The sequence below is a fragment of the Chiroxiphia lanceolata genome, chromosome 2, assembly GCF_009829145.1.
Source record: "Chiroxiphia lanceolata isolate bChiLan1 chromosome 2, bChiLan1.pri, whole genome shotgun sequence".
Lineage (NCBI taxonomy): Eukaryota > Metazoa > Chordata > Aves > Passeriformes > Pipridae > Chiroxiphia > Chiroxiphia lanceolata.
In genome coordinates this window covers 60,859,465-60,879,125 of record NC_045638.1, presented here as the reverse complement: position 1 = coordinate 60,879,125, position 19,661 = coordinate 60,859,465, and the positions used below count along the sequence as shown (strand labels likewise).

The 19,661-nt window shown below is 38.9% G+C and overlaps 1 protein-coding gene across 8 annotated transcripts in view; it reads right to left on the bottom strand.

Moving 5' to 3' along the window:
* Window positions 1–19,661, bottom strand: part of ELF1 (E74 like ETS transcription factor 1) — an 84,660-nt gene continuing 64,999 nt past the window's right edge. For 7 of the 8 annotated variants that reach the window (XM_032680773.1, XM_032680777.1, XM_032680775.1 and 4 more), the window contains 4 exons: window positions 15,679–15,762; window positions 12,517–12,709; window positions 10,947–11,414; window positions 1,060–1,672 (listed from right to left, as the gene is read on the bottom strand). In XM_032680773.1, the coding sequence (XP_032536664.1) occupies window positions 1,060–1,672; window positions 10,947–11,414; window positions 12,517–12,709; window positions 15,679–15,762 (1,358 nt within the window). Of the gene's footprint in view, window positions 1,673–10,946; window positions 11,415–12,516; window positions 12,710–15,678; window positions 15,763–19,661 lie in introns of all 8 variants that reach the window. The other variant, XM_032680771.1, reaches the window with a different exon arrangement.

Here is a 19,661-nt window from a genome sequence, read left to right as displayed (position 1 = left end):
TTTTCTCATTTGATTTATTTTCATAATAAACCAATTAAAAATACAAAAGACAAGGACCCAAGGTTCAGTGGGCTCCATCATTTAAAAATTTGTCCTTAAATACAAATTCACTCTGTAATATGAATACATATAACATTAGACCTCTAAACATAATGATCTTATTTGCATCTATCAAAAATTTGTATGGAAACAAATTAGCTGAAAAAACTTCCCTGCGACATTGAATGTACAGTATTTACAATCAAAAAAAAAAAAGAACTCTTTGCAGTATTAATCTCCAAAAACCTGCATAAATTGTATCTATTTCATTTCCCTCCCCCCTTACAAAATAATCTGAAGTAGAAAGCAAGATTGTTAAGCTTCATAGTCACAAAATGGCATGAAATATTTGCACCTGTAGTGATGCCATTAGCTTCTGTAATTAAATATATCCAATGTTTTCATATAAAATATAGACATGGCATTGTCCATTACTGGAATATATGTTTTGTGTACTCTCAATAGGAGTGTATATTCTATTTTGCACACACAAGAGCTTGTGCTGCAAAAATGCAAGAGGATACCTGGTTATCAAATTCTAAAACTGATGTAATTCACTGGTATGAAACAAATACTCGATCATAAAAATTCAAACACATGGAATGAAACTGTCTCACTAAAAGTAACTGCTGCTTCAAAAGTTAAGTGATACACATACAGATTAAACAGAAAAGGTTACAATAACAATGTAAATCAGCAAGAGACTGAAAACGTAAAATAAGAAGTTTGAAACTTTGGCCAACAACCTCATGAGAAAGTCTTCATAGCATAAAAAGCATGTTCCTTCATGCCTGTATTTTGAAAAATGAGTAATATATAATTTTATTGATATGATAACACTTAGCAATTAACAGAAAATCAAAATCCATCCTAAAGCATGAATTCTAACAATTAACTGCAGAAATTAAGTAGCTTTGCAACATCTTGCTTCAAAATCAAATCATATATACATAACCGAAAGGTCCCATCACATTTATGAAAATAATCATCCACAGGGTCTTTTTTTTAATTATTTAATTATTAATACAAATTGGGTTCCAATGGCTCATTTTCTTGCTTCACTTGCATGTTAGATGGGATACCATTCGAACTGGACACTACCATCACAAATGGCTGCTGCTGGAAACTCTGCTCCGACTGCTCAGTATCGTCTGATTTGTCAGCCCCTTCCTTCCCTGCTTCTTGTACGCCAACCTGTTTGGTTTCTGGTGCTTTGATAACCGAAGTGATCACTGTGCCCGACGGATGAGACATCACCTGGGAGCTGCTAGGCGAAAACGTCACCACGGGGGTAGTGGCACTGAAGGATGGAGACGAAGCCATGTTGACTGTTCCATTGCAAATTGTCTGCACACTGCTGGTGAGCACCTGCTGAACTTGTGCTGGGCTCAGCACAATTGAGGAAGGAGGCGAGACTGGCTTCTGAGACTGTACCATGACGTTTTCTTTAAGAACCGTCATGGCTTGTGAAGTCGGAATGGCTTGTAAAATGAATTTTTGGGCTGCTGTTACTGAGGCTGGATCTGTGCTGGCTATAACTGTAGTCAGAGGCACTGTCTGGAGTGTTACAGTATGCAGCTGCTGATTTCCAGGAGAAACAACCACTGGAACCTGGGCTGGAGTCTGTAAAGTCCTGTTAAGATTAAAAAAGATTATAGGGTCAGAACACTTCCACGCTGAATTTTAAAAAAATACTTACTATAGAAAAATCATTTGGCATCATAAACATTTATTTACCCAACATTTCCAAAAGAAGTAGCAGTATCTCTCCTAATAAAAAAGAACTGGACCTGATCCCTGAATTCAGCAAGATGTTCTGAAAGTAAAGGTAACGTGCATGAACAATACTGTCATCACCAAACTGAACAGCCTGCCTTTGAGACATTGAGTAGGTCATCAGAAAAACTGGGAATCACATCTAAGAACCCCCATCTCAAGCATCAACCAACATCATAAGCGTGACCCACTACACATCTGCCATCAGTTTCACAAGTTACCTTAAATAATTCACAAATCATGAGCCTAAATAATTCATAAGTCAGGCCTTGATTCTCCTGACATCCATATATACATCTAACTATATGCAAAAGAATTCACATTGCAGCAGTAAATCTGGTCAAGACCTTCTCAGACTCCCAGGACACACAGTTCTCTGTCTGCCAGGCTCATACATGACTTCTGGTAAAACAACTGAACAGAACCTGCTCCCAAAAACATCTCTTTAAATTAGGAGTAATTCCATCAGTTGCAGGCTCAAAGACTTGGGTGCCACATTACTTTCAACTGATATACAGCTGCAAGGGCAACATTAGAAGGTTAACAGCTGTACTGCTGGAGTACACAGCTACTGCAGTGGACGACAGTGACTTAAACTTTGCAACACAATCCAGTCAAGCAAATAAAACCAAAACAAAAAATCCAAACCACAACATAAATAGTTACTGGGGAGGGAAAGAGGAAGGGAAGGATACCTGCTTTGACATTCTCCTACAGCTTGCTCCAGCCCACTGTGCCACGCTGTCTCTGACAATCTTTCTTTCCCTCTGCTTGTCATGCAAAGTTCTCTCCAACCTTCCTGTTTCTTTTGAATGTTTTCTCCTGCCTGCCCTCCTCCCCTTTTTTTAGTTTTAAGCTCTCCCTTGTATTTTCTCAAAGATAAACAAAAATAATTATCTCCTCCTCCTACCTTATTTCTACCCCTGCTGAAATCACTTTAGATGCAAAGCAATTTACTGTCAACATTTCCACTTTGAAGTCCACGCACAGCTCTGCCTGCTCTTTCTTCTGAAGACTGGACATCAGATATGCTCTAAGGACTGCCTACCATACATCTACCATGGAACATCCTCCTTTCTGTAGTCCTTCTATCCGTGTAGCATCTATTTTTCACAGCTCTGTGAAATCCTACTTGCCAACATTTAGCCATTGACCAATCAACTCTGACTCAGCATATTCAAAATGTCAATTTAAAACCACACTCTGGCTATCCCAGTTTCAACAAAAAGCTTACCAAAGCAGGACTTATGTGGTGCTGAAGCTACAGGGCAATGTGGATGCAGATGCTGCTGTTGGCCATAGTCCAACCACGCAGGGAGCTGCATCCCCATTTCCTTAGTGCAGCAGGAGAAGCAAGTGAAGGAATATATGTAGATGATTTGCCAGGTCCTACTCAGCTCAGTCCTCTGGGAAAGGCCTCTAGCTGAGCTCCAAAGATTGCTCCAGCAAGAGTAGCCCCAGTAACCCTGCTGGTATTAGGCTCAGAGCACATGGGTACTCTCTGAGCAGCCTCCAGCTGCCAGTCCCTGCTGCATGCAATCTTTTCCTCCAGCTCCCACACAGCTTGCTAACGCAAGGAACAAAACTTCCATCTGTAGCTTTCTCTTCCTCCCAAGAAAGAAGGTTGCAGTACCCAGCAATGCTGCAATAGCAAAACAAATCCAAATCCTTGACAACGAGGCTCCCACACAGGTCTCATCACAAAGGCCATCATAACCAGGACTCAAAATTTGATGTGACTGACACCTGAGTCATCTTGAGCTCCTTTTTCACTAAACTAGAGACAGCCCAAGGAAGAAGCTCATGGAAATGAGGCTGGAGGTGAAGCACCAGCTAGAATGATTGCTTCTTTCTTTCAAAGTTCTGGAGAACTTGGTGCTGCACCGCAAATACCAACATGGAGCTTAAAGTGCCAGGCTCAGAATGACAATACCAAGGCTCACATCAGGTGTGAGAAAGGTTATTAGTGCTAACTCTCTTTTTTTTTTCTTGCCCCCACAATTCTCCTGGGACCTTCACAGAAAAGTCAGAAATAGTAATAGGATGAGGGCATCCACTAGATTTTTTTTTTTGGGGGGGGGAAGTAAACTACCTACAGTTAAACAAACTTGCAGTAAAACCAAAGTGTCACATACATACAGCTCAACCCAGGAAAGTCCACAGAGACCAATGAATGCCAGTGGAACAGCTATGAAGGAAAGACAACTGACACTTGTCATCAGAAAAGCTTTAAAAGTTTCAGAGTAGATACTGAGTCAGCTCTTTAATCCATGAAGAAACTTACCTGAGCTTGAAGGATTAAGATCAACTCAATAGCTGCAGTTTTGAAAGCAGCACCTGAAGCTGATAGCTTGTGCTGGTATGTCATCCAAGGATTACTTTGAAGCTACTTTCTTGTTCTCTAGTTGTTTTGTAAAAAATAAAAGCTTCTAACTGCTAAATGGCTGTAAAGGACAACCTCGAAGAAAAGTGTGAACTGGATCTAATCAATGCAGAAAGTATCTCTAAAGCACTAGGAGTAACACCTCTGGGAAAAGAAATCAGGCCATTTGTCTTAGCATACTATAATTAGTATCTGCATATCGATGCTAAGCCATTTTATTTCTCTTGAAAGCCAGTCCCATACCTGTACACCATACTGTGATTAATAGCTTACTCTAGATGCTTTGTCCTTTCCATCAGTCAAGATATAGATATATGATACACATGTATATAAACCTGTACATACAGATATATGCATACACACACAGTATGAACCTGCTAAAGCGAATGTATGCAGCAGGCATCTGCACAAGCACAGCATAAATATTAATTTACGTTACTGGTGGCCAAGCAAGACATTTTCCTTAATTGTTAAAACTACAGACAGCTGTGTATCTGTTTACTAACTACAAGTCTACCTGCTCAAACTGTTTGCCTTGAATATCACTGAAAAAAAATACAGCTTGGTTAATTGTTTTCTCCATTAAAAAAAAAATGTACACACTAATTAAGGTGATTTGTTAACACTGGGCTACTTTATTTTAGGTGCTTTGAACTGTATATTTTGCTATGCTTCCAAATTTCATTGATATTTTGCTAACACCATTTCTGCTCTAAGGTACAAATCTTTTGGTCGATTATTTTAAAAGTTCCTGCTGAGGTTTCAAAAAGAACAAGAACATTGAGCAACAGTGATGAAAAGGAAATGCTGCCATAAAACAATCTGGTTACAACTGAGAAAAGAATGACAAAAATTCAGAAGTCATTTTAGCTTGGCAGAAAATTATGGTCTATTTCTTGGTACATTTGTTACTGTTAATGGCCTAGAATTGTGCAATATCTTATTAGCTCATCAAGAAGTAACTAGTGATAAAGCAAACAGTAAGTGACAGGCAAAAAACCCAAGTTTATTCATGGTAATTTACGTGAAAATTATGAAATGGAAACGATACCAATAAATACTGAAGCTACAAGCCAAGGAAGATATAAAAAAAAAATTGAAGCTACAAGCCAAGGTAAACAAAGTATTTCACAGCACAGTAAGAAAATGAAACAATGCAATATTACGAAACAGAGAGAGATGTACCACAGAATTCCCTCTTCAACATACACATTGTTCAACCTTCAGCTACAGGGGAAATGACGACCTGGAGGTAAATAGGCTAATTTCCAGAGACTTAGCCCATTTGTTCAATTAACTGGTTGCCAGAACTCATTCAGTCAAGCTAGGAAGAGTAAAGGAGGTGAAGAGGTGGGATGACCTTGTTAGAATCACTGTGGATGCCTAAGTTGAGAGGTGATCTCCTCTGAGTGACTATACAGAGAGCATCAACCAAATGCTACTCAGGAGCTCTACTGTTGCTGCAAACTGCTCCACAGCTGCACTCATGGACATGATCCTCAGTCATCAGCAATCTTATCAATACTTCACCCCAGTGTATTTTCTCATAGCCACCGGCTGTTCTACAGCACAAGCCACACGGACAGGTGCTGCTAAGCAGTCCAGCAGGAGATGTCCATGAGAGGCAGAAACATGCTTGATGCTGATGCCCTCCTGCCCAGTCTTAACACAGCCTCCTCTGAAGCGGTGGCGGTGCACTTTCTTGTCTAATGCTTTGCCTGAACAACATCATTTCTTAACATCATGAGGACAGAGGACTCAGCTCTTAAGGCTGTCCTTTTTACTGACCCACGGAGTTTTACATTCTTCTTACTAGAATTTTTAAAAACTGCACAGTCACCTGAATTAAAACTCAGGAACTTTGCTACTAACAGAAATCTGCAGAGCCCGTATTTCTTTCAACAGTGGAAAGATATGGAAAGAGAGCTCCTACGGATAGCTTCTTATTGTGCAGAAACAAAATTATTCTGACTAGAGGATTTTGAAGTCCTTCCTGTCATAAGCAGTTGCGTTCTTGCCTGCCACAGAAACTAAATCAGAACTGCGTTTAAGAAAAGTTCTTCTCAGCTGCAGGAAAATCACATCGAAATGTTTGGTTACAACCGAAGTCTTGACAGACGATAGATAGCTGTGACAGAAGTCGTCCCTATTACAAATGTGTTCTGAGAGACAAACCTTGTTGTAAGATAAAGAGAGTTTCTTGTAGAAACCCACTGAGATCACATCAGTCTATTCGTGACCAACATCTCCCTCAGGAAGGACATTTTTCTCACCATCCCGAAATCTACATTGCAGTCAAGCCTTCACTTAAGAGATTACAGAGATCAGCTCTTTGTAACAGTCACCTGTTTGCCTTCCTTTGGGGAAGGCTATGGCAGCAGTGAGTCAGATCCAATGGTATCTACTAGTCAGTGTGCTGGAGAGCTTCTACTGCAGGCCTGCCTTTGGAGCACTGACAGAAGACTACTGTCTAACTGCAAACAGAAGCAAAGCACGGGCATTGATGGTGGCCGATCAAAGGATAGCCTTCTAAATTAGCCAGAAGTTGAGTTGTCATTGTGGTAGCTTGGACAGAACATATTAGAAGACCAGAATTCGGACTCAGAACTGAATATTGATAGAAACATTGTGTTTCATACCTGAAGCCTGCTAAAGCATTGTAAAAGGTCTGTCAGCAGTCAGCTAATTCCAAGTTTCTTGGTACACAGAGCTGCCAGCTACATGATTCAGCTATGTCCCGTACAGTCAATAAAACAGACAGACACATAATTTAAAATTACTTACTATATAATCTTCTCTGAACCGTAAGTAACGTGAGAACCTCTTTTCACTACATCTTAAATCACTACTACTCTAGATTAAAGGTAAATGAAAATGCATTTTCATGAATCTTATCTCCAGCCCTCATCATTTAAGGGAGAAATTTAATTGCCCAAACACAGGCACCTTACAGCCCTGTATCATGTCCTACACAAGGTAAGTCCCTAGCCTCACAGGAGAGGTACACTTTCTGGAGCAACAGAAAGGATGCTCTTTACCCTCAGAATGACCCAATTAGGAGGCCGGTGCCTCCTAATTCCAAGTTAAAATACAATTACTCAAATAAACCAGATGTTCTGGTTAACCTGTGTAAGTTATTCTGATTTAAACAGAAGAGTTTTACAAGCACTAAATTCAAAGAAACTTTTTCTTCCTTCTAAATGGTGTCTCATTGGAAAAAGTTAGCAATAAAATGCTCATCCAGAGTGACATTTTTATTTTTGTCTTATCATTGCAAACATTTGGTGCCAAACTTGGCTCCCAGTTACACAACTGGAGACTACAGTAACTGTGCTTGCATACACCAAGCCAGAACAGTTAGATCTGCAGAACAGCAGTGCGTTTACAATTTCAAATATTCCCACTGGGGATACTACATGTTTTCCTCAGTCAGCAAAATCCAGTTTGCTTGACCTGACCCTGCTCCTGCCCTGTTTCCTAAGCTTCAGTTAACAGATCACCACAGCCTTTCTCTTTAAGCACTGGAGCTGAAGAGGCATTTATCCTTGGAAAGTAACACTTCTCTTTGTCTCCCCTTCATACAACAGCACCAAAACTTGTATAAAAAGCACATTAAAAGCCATCCAAAAGCCAAGACCTTTCCATTTCAGAGTAAGATACAAGCTCTGTGCAGCTATAAATGAAGTTGCTGCCTGTCTCCTGCAAAGAACCAACTGTGGATTCTCACTGGCATGCCCATTTCTTTGAGAAACGCCAAGAGGCCCTGGGGAACAGCTGCAACACTCTCCCAGTGATGCTCCGGGAGTAGTCTGTACCAGACAATGTTGCCTAGTGCAGGGCAGGGATGCTGACATGAGCCCTTCACAACAGTCTTCAAATGTGATTCTTTTACCAAATCCCTCAACAAAGATATAGGTTCAGAACTTACTCTCTGAAGGTTACAGTTAAGTGTTAAGAAACCAATTGTTTTGACCTCAAAGATGCTCAATATATTCTCTCTTATTTTTTTTCTTCTTACAACACAACAGAAGCAAATTACTGCAGAGGGAAGGCCATTTACTTCCATCAAGTAGAGGAGTGAACACTCACATGAATAAAACTTTAGAACTACATTGCATAAGACAAACTATATGGGTTTAAGATGTTCACGCTTCGAGGCAGAGCCCAATCACTAACCAGTATGCATCAGAAAAACTTTCGAGAATCATGACCAGACCCTAGTTTCTGTTTTGCCCAAATGACCTTGACTATTTACATGCCCCAACCACTGAACAGCAACTGGCAACCAATGTTGCTATTTGTCCTCATTCTTCCTACTATAAAGTGACTCCAAACACAATCCTACAGAGCATGTGCATACATCAGAAGGTCTGCCAACTCTTAGCCTACCATGGCATTCATACCTGCTGTACATTTTCAAATCATGTAGACCATCCATTTCAACCCTTATGGAAGCCCCACTGTAGCAATTCAGAATGTGTACACAAACACATTGGACTGCTAGAGATTTAGCTGTTTGAACAAACCAACCTTTGTTTCAGCCTTATTATAAAACAAGAAAAAACATATGCTCCAAAATAAGTTCAGTGTGTCATTCTACCTCACCAAACTACTTAAGTTTGCACTTTGAAGTTGAGCAGAAATGTATCCGTCATAAATTGTATTTTGAGAGCCTGGAATGGGCAGTGACTATGGCACAGGATTCATCAGCACCTTGGTTTGCAGCTTGTCCCATCCCCGTGGTTATTATTTTCATTCTAACTGCTCAGAAGCCATAGTATAATCTTTCTTAATCAGTAATACTTCTATACCATTCTGAAAAGGGTTCCTTTTTTCCCCTTCATTTAAGACACTTTGTCATCTTGGCTAAGAAAAGTGCAATTGAAGACTTCATGGAATAATGTTCTAAGTTACAAACAATGGATGTGAACCAACACAACACAGAACTATAAGGCTTTAAGGTTTTTATTTAATTTGAACCTCACACATATATCATCCCTACTACCTTTTTCCCCTTAGTTTATTACCCAATGTCCAATTGTGAAATACTGTAATGCAATAACTGGATGTCATAATGTCACTGAACAGCTTTCCAAATGTTAGGCTGGACTTCTAGCCTGCATTAAGTCTTACTTCTGTTTGTTGTTACCATTCTTTATACCATCTATACTACTGACATTTTTTGTGATACATAATCTAGTGTAGGTCTAGCCTAGACCTATTTAACTCTGCAAATTCCTGAATTTTCCCCCTATTAATGTTTAATATTATTGTTCTTCTGACTTATGTGGTACTGCATAGCCTCAATTATGTCTGTACTTATTTCCTTTCACTATAAATTGCCCTTGTCAATTTTTACAAGTAAGTAAATCCTTCATCAAGCCCGAACTCATTGGACTGCACTGTACTGAGTAGCTTCATCCCTAAGCTTTAAAAACATACAACACATCACCTTGATACAGATTTTTATTAATTCTCTAAATTCATTTCAAAACTGCAATTTTTTTATTAAATCCTTTTAAATCATCTTTCACATAAACTTCTGATAAAATATAATCTTTCTCTCTCCTGTTCTTCGGAAACAAAGAAATTATTTGGTCTCGTTACTTTCATTACCCACTTCTCTGACAAAAACGCATGGTTTATCCCAGAGAGTCAGTACCACTCCAAAACTACTGGTGGCTCTGGATGTAATTTTCAAAGGAAAGAACAGAGGAAGGGAGCAGGAAATAGCATTACTGCCATTTTGCAGCAGAAAATTATAACCACTAACAAAGCAAGTAACAAAAAAAGTTATGATAATTGATTGAGAATGTGCAGCTCCTGAATCATACCCTGAAGCTTTCCTGAAACAGCTTTAAGGTCCACAATTGCTATATACAACTCTGACATTCCTGTGAGGAGCCTAGATTGCAAGAACATTTGTTTGTTTTAGGTCTTTTGTAATCAGTATGGCTGAGATGAACAAGTTCCACATGCACCCGTCCATTGGGTGACGCCTCAGGCTAGGGTAAAATCAGGCTTAAGTGACTTTTTAAAGCCTCTTCAGTTAGGATGCTGCTACTAAGGGGTAGATGCAAAAGAGTCATGATACTGTGTAGTGTTAGCCAGTTGACTTACAAATTCAGCCTGGAAGCATGACTGTCTCCAAAACCAGTCTGCAGATACACAGCTCCCATGAAATTATTCTGTTAATTGTTTTCTAAAATCAAAAGAACTTGTTCTTATAACAGCAGCAAAATGCTAGAGCAGATAATATGGAACTTTCCCTTGCTGTAACTGGGGACAATACAAAAGATTAAAGAGATGACAAAAAATTCTTAAGATGAAAAAGCAAGAACGAAAATCCTTCTGAAGGGATCATGCAGACCCACCATGTATAATTCAAAAGCAAAGACACCAAACGGTATAGAAGCACAGACATGAAAACACAGTTTCTGCTGTGGAACAGAATTGACAATGCCAATTTTAAGGAGTTGTGTATTTTTCCTCTCGAAAGGATGTGCATCAAGTCTAATACCATGGGAAGGATGCACTTCCCCCCACCAAAGGCAGAGTGTTTATGTGTGTACATGTCACAGTATGCTGTAGTCACTCTAAATTCCTAGGATCAACCACAAAGACAATGTTTCATGTCAATTAAACTGGAAGACTAGCATTTCTTGGAAGCAAAACAATCTAGTCTATCTAGCCATCAGCCAGTGACTTTATTATTATTCAAATATTTATGTTCTGCACATTTTCTTACCTTATATTCTGAACTGAGGAATTCAACGATTCATCCGGAACATTACTGGTTACAGCTGCATGTCCTTCTGTGAGGGGCTGCAACGGCTGCATTACGTGAACTGTCCGAAAAAGCTGAGTGGATTGTACTGGCTGCGGAGATTGCATTGTCCTCAAAACTTCTGAAGTCAAGCCAGGTGTCTGCTGCTGTCCAACTTCTACATGCTCCTTCAGCTTAGCAGGTTTTGCGTTTCCTGTTTTTAGCATGGCGGTTGATCCTCCCTTTGCTCCTGCGTTTGCAGATGCTCTAGTTCTGCTTGATTGGTTTCTGTTGGCCACCGCAGTCGAGAGCAGAGTTGAATCTGATGATTCAGTGCTAGGGCTCGCATCCTCATCATCAATATAGATGAGATCTTTTGGCATTTCTTTAAATTGATACACTAGACGCTGACCTTCTACTTTAGCCAGGATTCCTCTTTGGTAATAGTATCTGTTTAAAGCATACATACATCAAGTTACACAGGTTTTTTGCCAAAACCAAAACAAAGCCACAAAACTCCCAGAAAATAAACATAGCACTAACAAGTAAACATTTAAGTGTCTAGTTTCTTCATTATAAAAAAGTTGCCAATTTAACAGCATATTGTTTTCCTCAAACAACTTTCATTTACTGGTATTTCATGTCACATTTTACCTCCAACCTTAAATACCTCTGAGGAGAAAAAGAAAAGAACTCCACAACTTGGCAGCTCTGCTATCAACTCATACACTTTAAAAAGGTGCATGAAACTTTCAGTTCTCCTGTTGACTCATACAGTTCTTTCAGTTATCTGAATTCATGCTTATTCACCAGTGAGCACAGGCAGACATTTTAGCTACAACAAAGCAAAGGGAACAGGACAGGAGGGCACTACTTCTATTATATTTACAAACTAATATGACAATTTGAAATTACGAACACTGAGGTGAGAGGTGAAGGGAAATTAAAAGAAATGCAGGGAAGGGAAATTAAATAGCTGCTGAGTTAGACAATTATCCAGGTAAGACAGCAGCTTCATGGACATCTGCTTATTTTGCAGTCTTTTATGTATGAGAAAACCCCCAGCTTGATAGGCAGTGGCACCCAATTCTATGTTTTAAAACTGTCTGTACACAGAAGTTCAGAGAAGTGAAATCAGATCTGAATTCTAAAACTTTATCTTCCACTGTAAAGGGGATCATGTGCAACAAGTAGAAATAATTTAATGAATACACCTGCATTTAGCTTTTTTTTTTTTTTTAGAAAAGACATTCAAATTTATGTAAAAGGCTTGCCCCACTTGAAATCTTCAGTCTTTTACTTTGTCTGTGTCTGACTCTGAAGACGCAGTTTTTGCAGCAGCACTGAAAAATGTCTGTGCTGAAAGTGAAGGTGACTGACTTGGAGTTGAGGTTAGTAAGGGTTACTTTTAGTTAGCTAATTTATTTTCCTGAAATAATTTCTTCATTTTCCAAACTAATAGAATACTATGTTGTTATACAAATTAGATGAGGCATTAAATGCACACAACACTAAGGCAACAAAACCAGTCTTATATTAAAAATGCACATACCTGAGAGCTCTACCCATTGTTTCATAATTCATGTCAGGTTTGTTTTTGTGTTTTCCCCACAACCTGGACACAGCCTTGGAATCTACCAGTTTGAAAATGCCCTTCTCTCTTTGAGTCCATTTGATATATTTAGGACACGTAGCTTTGTCCTGGAGCAGTGCTAGTAAGAACTCCCAGAGATAAATTGTATTTCCTAAAGTGAAAGTATTTCAAAACACAGAAAAAACAGAAAAAATATTAGTTGACCATATTTTATTAATGATGCAAATAATCTTAGAAGTAAGAAGCTGGGATCTTTACAAATAGATTGTAATATATAAAATCAAGACTAGGAAATAGTGATGGAAGAGGATAGGAAAAGATTCCTGTGAGTTATTATAATCTGGATGCCCAAACACCCTAGCCACTTTCTCTGTACCAGTCAGGCACCAGTCAACCTACAGCTGCACCATTCCAACCACCAAGATTAGACAGCATTAGTCACACACGTATCCGTTTCCCTCCTGCCTAATCCGGTCACAGAAGCAGTCACTACTGCTTTATCTTGAATAGGAACATGTTCAGGTCTATGATCTAAAAATGCTGGAAATTAGGCTGTTGCTTAAATGCTTTGCTGAATTGAGGTGAGTGTTATAATCCTTTAAAAGGCTAAACAAAATCCTTACTTTTAAGAATTAGATTTATATGGGGCAATCAGTGGTATGTGCTGAGGTAGGTATATCTTCAAGGATAAAGTACAGAAAAAGGTAATTTTTTTTAATCCAGTAAGCACTTGCACTTGCTGGTAGACAACTTCAAATTTAATTTTACAAACAAGCAGGGACAAACACTTATATATGGAAATCCGTCACATCTGTTCAGTGTTTACCACGTATAAAGAAACAGTATTAAAATCACAGATTATGAGTACTTAAAACAAGCACAAAATTTGCATATTTTTTCTGAACCACATTTAAGGAGTCTAAACTCATACAACCAATTAGATCCTTTTTTCTACCTTCTTTTTTTAAGGCTTTTGGGTGTTTGACTTTCTTTGGGGAATCTGAAGCTGCACGTAGGCTTTTTAGTTGATAGTCTGAGAAAGTAAGTAAAAACTGCTTGTATCACGTCTCAGAAGTAGCTGTGCAAAAACACAGCAATGACAGCATGTGCAAGTTTCATAAATTCCACAAAATATGATGCCCAGCACGTCAGAAGGTGACGGGATCACTTTTGATAGCTTCAATTTAATCCAGCACATTTTCTTCCATTTTAACAACCACCAGTCTGATCTCTTTTTCTCCTAAAAAATGAAATTCCCATAGTACTGTATTATAAGCTATATTTAGTAAATACTCATCAAAGTCATCAGCACTGGCAGTACAAAAATGTTAGCAGCTCCTTCAGCAGGTGGAAGCTTGAAAAGTGAGCATTCCTAGAGAAAAAACAACGCCTTTGCAAATGTCTCCCAGCTTACATAAAATAGTCTGTTTGCCTTCAGATACCCCAGAAGTAAAGGTTAAGACTGTCATACAGGAGTGAGAGCATTCCCAGCCATTTATGATTTAATCCAGGGTGCTTTTGTTGTAGTCTAGACAAAAAATGCTCAGCTGCATCAAGGTAATCTGAAAATTTGTCACTGCTTAGCCACTGAAATCACTATGAAAACGACTGGATGCAAAAACCAGGTCTGCTTTACTGACAGGCTTTTTTAACCTCCTCTGAGTCACAACAGAAGAAAAAGGTAGAAAACTCAGTTTTCTCTAAGCATTGTATAATATAATTATATGGAGAACTTGTTATTTTAGCATACAAGTTCCCCTTAGGGAATACACAGGCAGCTCTCGTGATTTTCTAGCTTCTTCCCTGCCACGGTTGGTCATATTAGTATGTCTTCTACTTGAATTCTATGTTTCTCAAAATGCAAAACAAATGTTCTTCATAGCAGGCAATGGTTTTAGGCAACACACTCCCTTTTATTTCCTTCAGAATTAGCAATTTTGTAACAATGGACAAATGTGAATTATGATGTATCCTTGCCATCATCGACAGAAACATTAGAATCTTCTGCCTTTTAATTTTTTTGGCTAGCTGCTTTCATATTTTCTATTATTTCATTTGACCACCACATGGAGGTTCCTCTGATATTCTTCTTTCATTTTTACTTAAAAATCAGGTTGTAATTAAAAAAAAAAAAGGCAACAAGGTGTACTTAAAATTAATGGCATTAACATGTCAAATATTTACTGCCTGCCAATAGTATTTTGTTCCTGTTATTGCAGAAAATGCCTCTTCAAAAAGAAAAAACCCAACATATTCATTTGTCAGTATAGAGACTTTTCTGACTTCATGAGTCTGACATTGTTATGACCCCATTTTCCAAGGTTGGCTGGGCTTCTGTCCCGGCAAGTACTGCATGCATGCAAGCCCATCAGTCCCTAGGCATACAAGCAGGCAGCTGTGACATGAGGGACGTTCATTTCCAGCTCCCACTGAGTGCAGCACAACTCGCTGGGTCCACAGCATCAGGCTGCCATTGAGACATGGCACGGGTGCAGGCGTTGGACCCAACAGCAAAGCAACAGAGCTGTTGACAAAACTGACAGGCATTACTGAACAGTCCAGTCTGGAGGAAATGATTTATTGTATCAGTTATGTGGCATCTATTTTTATTTCTCCCTTTTAAACACAGGAGGAATTAAAGTATCAAACCCCCAAGTTTTCTGCTGAAGTCTTCAAGCTGTGTTATAACCTCTCTCCAAATTCAGGGCTTGGTACTTCCTGCTGCTGACTGGCAGCCTTGATTAGCTCCTCATGCAGAATTAGACACAGATGGAACACGTTTTCAAAGATCATCTGTCAAAATAACCACAGCCCAAGAAACACTAATACAATGCAAAGCACTCCCCAAGACTTCACTGAAAACACAGCAGACCCTGTGGGGGGTTGAAGAGTTTCCAAGAACCCTTGCAACTGAAGTGACAAATACATTTTTCTCCCTAGGAACTGAGTATTTCACCAAGCTCATATGTTTGTCTTTTACTTGCCTTATGATGAGATATGTTAACCATCCGTGAACATAAGACTTGGGTTTACATCACAAGAGAACTGGTGAACTTCTTTTTACAGGTCACTCAGAAACAATGTTCTTTTAAAAACTTCAGTGACAACTCTTTGACTTACCCTTTCCATCTTTGTTTTTCTTTTTCACAGATATGTTTGGAGTTGTAGTAGGGGACTCAGAACGAGATGGTTTCGGTTTTTTCCCTGAAATAAACCACCAGTGAGTCACTGCAGCTTTAAACAGACAAACAAACAAACAAACAAACAAAAACCCAAACAAAAAAAACCAAACAAACAAGGACCTAAAAAGGGAAGAGATATGTTTCCCCAGTTCAAAGAATATTCAATTTCTACTAAGTTAGGAACTCACTTCTATGCTGAACTTCTTCATTTTCTAGAGCAGGATTGGACCCCCTATGCTCTTACTGTACTTTTAGTAAAGACTATATTCATTTTCCTGAAGTCCATCTGCTTTGGAAATTTCTGTGGCTATTTAGGTACTCTTAAGAGCACTTAAAACAGACAAGACGAGAAGAATAAGCTATTAACTCTGGGTAAGAGTTTAAAGAGGAGAAGACAGATAAAATACAGAGCACTATCTTGTTCCCTCATCAGCAAAATTTAGGTACAAAACAAGATTGCTTGCTTGTTTAATCAATTGCAAGTCTCCACTGACAGTATCAAACTACACTATCGTGTGAAACAAACATTTTTTTCCATCCTGTTGTCTTTTACACCTTTTTCAACAGTGGCTGCACATAGAGGAAAGTCACTTGTTTATAACGATCAGAAGAACCAGTAACAACCTTTGAAAAAAAAATCAGTTTTTAAAGTCATAAGCATGGTGGCTCTATTTGGTAAGGAAGACTGAAAGAAAGAAGTTACAACCGACTAGAAGAATGAAGAGCATTCATTTGAAAATGCTGCAAAATCAACTACTGAAACTTAAGGAAATAAAAAAATCGAAGTCACGCTGAAATATTTTTCAATATAAAACCTTGAACCTACTCCTTTATTAGTTCTCATTCTCTGCAATGGCAGCTTTTACAGGTGAAGTAATTAATCAGAAACCTTCAGAACTTTCTTATGAAACAGCAATTTATCTTATCAGGTTTTGCAGTGACCCCTTACTACATCGACATTACTTAAATTACTTAAATTACTGCCTATGATCCTTTGAGAGACAGAACAGACTAAGCACATATAAGACTCAGAGAAACATATTTCTAGTCCAAATAGCATATTGCCATAATTAAAGATCTAAAGAAAAATATTTTTCTTTTTCTCTATTTATTGCAATTCAAAAGAACTGACGTTCTAAAAAGAGGCAAGACCGATAGGCCTGAGCAATCTCATACACTATAACTTTCCACTTTTGGTTTTGTTTTTAGGGGCTGTTTTAGTAAGGAAACAGCTCTGCTGCAGAGTAAGAGCGACAGTTTTTCACTAGCTCTGAAAAAAAAAAAAGCTCAGTGCCAGGTTGCACTATCTCCTTTGTTCTAGACTTCCAAGTATCTATAAGGAAGTCATAAGAAACAGTGGTTTGAGCACTCATCTTTTGACATTAGCAGTCTTGCTAAGTCCACCTTTATAACCTTTTTCTTTCTCTTTTTTTGACAGGGTATGAGGGAGGAGGGATAGTTCGTTCAGAGAGCTATAGTGAAGAAACTCTAGTAATACCTGGAGTCCGCTAACTTTCTTGCTTCCATTCAGACAGGATTCATGACTGAGGACAGGACACAAACGACACTCACCATTTTGGCCAGTAAGGTTTTCCTTGACTTGAATGAAAGTGGGAGGGAGGAAATCCTACATTTTTTTTTCATATATCATGATATGAAAGGATAAAGAACTACTGGGGTATATTTTTAGAAAGTTTTTATCCACTCATCATTATAGGTTGCAAAAATGTCAGTTTTCCCTAAAAAGTCTAGGTGAAGTCACTCTGTATGGATCAGCCTCTAGGGCACAAGAAATCCCTCAGGGTAACTTTGGCTAAGTGCTTTCTCCCCTTTAAGTTGTATCACAGGAAGACTGTTGGGTGCTAGGCTAGCCTTGTTTCCCCTCTTGAACAGGTGTAAATGTAGCTATTAAGGAGTAGGGAGTGTTATTTTGATGTCACTAATTTAGACCTTATCTCTAAATACCTTCAGTTCTTAAGACACAATGAAGTGGATGAGATTGCAATTAGGTCATGACTGAACTATCCTGGTAAGCTTCAGGAAACAGAAGTACTGATCCCATGTAATTTACATAATTCTGATTAGAGATAACCTAGGCTACTAAATATGAATACTCCAGCAACAGCAATTCTAGGCTTTCTTTCTTCATCCTAGACTACTTCAGGGCATCTCATTTGGACAGTCCTCTACCAGAAGCCCAACCAAAATTAGCAACCAGTGAAGAATGTGAAACTTCTTTACAGAAATGTATCCATGTTACTGCTGTATATCTAGGCTAGAGATACTTAAGACGATGGTTTCAGACCACACTGTGAACTATAATCTCCAGGTGCTGACTGATACCATCAAGAGAAACAATTAACAGAGACACACCAGATATGTTTCCTTTGTTTAAAAGAAGGTATTTTTTGAAAGCACATTAAGCACTAGCATGCATTCTTCTTTGGTTCAATACAGCATGAATTTATTACTTTTTGGAGTACATCACTAAATTCCTTTTTAGGAAAGAATTTTACAAAGAGGAAGGATGAAGAATATGCAAGAGCTAAGCCTTATGTGGGGCTACCATAGTTTTAGCTAGCTAGTTGAATTTATAATTGGTATTTTCACTACCTTCCCATAACAAATACAAGACTGAAGGTATTAGTACAGCGAATTTCCAAGTTTCTTTGTCTGACACTCCTTTGGTTTTCCTGTCTTTCTGATGCGTAGTTTGGCAGCTCAGTGCTCAGACATTCATGAGTACAAACATCACACTGAATACATTTGGAGTTGAGCAGATGGGTGGATACAGCTCTCCTACTGTAGCAGTAAGGCCCACAAGGAAAGGAAGTGAAATCACCTCATCACTTCTGGAGAACATTTTCTTGGGGAAGCTCTACTTGACAATGCCATTCTGGCCCAGTTAGCTGGCAATGCTCTGGACTATTCATCCCTCTAAGTTTAGATGATGGGTTAATACACTAGAAGTCTATAAAATCTACAAAAACCCTATAAAATCATGAGTGACATGGATAGGGAAAAATGACCACCACCATTTGCCATGCCTCAAAACTGACCAAAGGAAGGGAAACAGACTGCACTTAAAAAACCCCCCTACAAACACACAAAACACCCAAAAGAACCCCACCCACCCACTGCACATCATCCTAAAGTGCACTGCAAAATTAATAACATTTTGCAGCAATTCTTATACATCAATGACTTATAAATGCTGGGACATTTTGAAGTAACACTTCAACATCACTCAGGCCATACCACCTACCCCATGAACACTGAAATTCACTGAAAACTAGTAGCTAATGAAACACTAAGCTGATGAATCTTTTCTAGTGTTTGTGGTTTTTTTCTAAAACAAATACACACATTTGCTGTGAAGCAACTGGTTTTCTAACCTACAGCTAGGGAGGAGGAAGGAGTGGGTGTAAGCAGAAGCACAACACGAAAGAGGGTATGAAAGCATCAAACCAAAGAGGTTAAATGTCTAGCAGACAGTAGCTCCTTGTTTTGACACACACAGAAGTCAACAGTATAAAAGAAGAAGGAAAGAAAAGAACAAAACAAAAAAACAGTTTACAATGCTGTGGTTATCTCACAGTAGTGCGCACAGCACGGTAGCTTCCCAGCAGTACTTTTAGAGCAGCTGCTGGTAAAGCTCCCTTCCACAGCAGTTTCAGTTCAGCTTTCTTAGGGGAATCAGAGACTTCCTGACCCACACCCCTGCCTACAGGACCTTGTGACACATATGAGGCTCAGGAGGCTTCCCCAAGATCTCCACAGGCTGCTATGCTCTCTCTCACAGATAACTCCCAACATTTGGAATTAGCAGCAAAAGTAGCAGTAAAAACGCACTCCTATTCAGCAGGATAGCTGATTGGGTAGGTAGCTGACTGGCTGGGCAGCAGGATTCCTGTTTTGGAA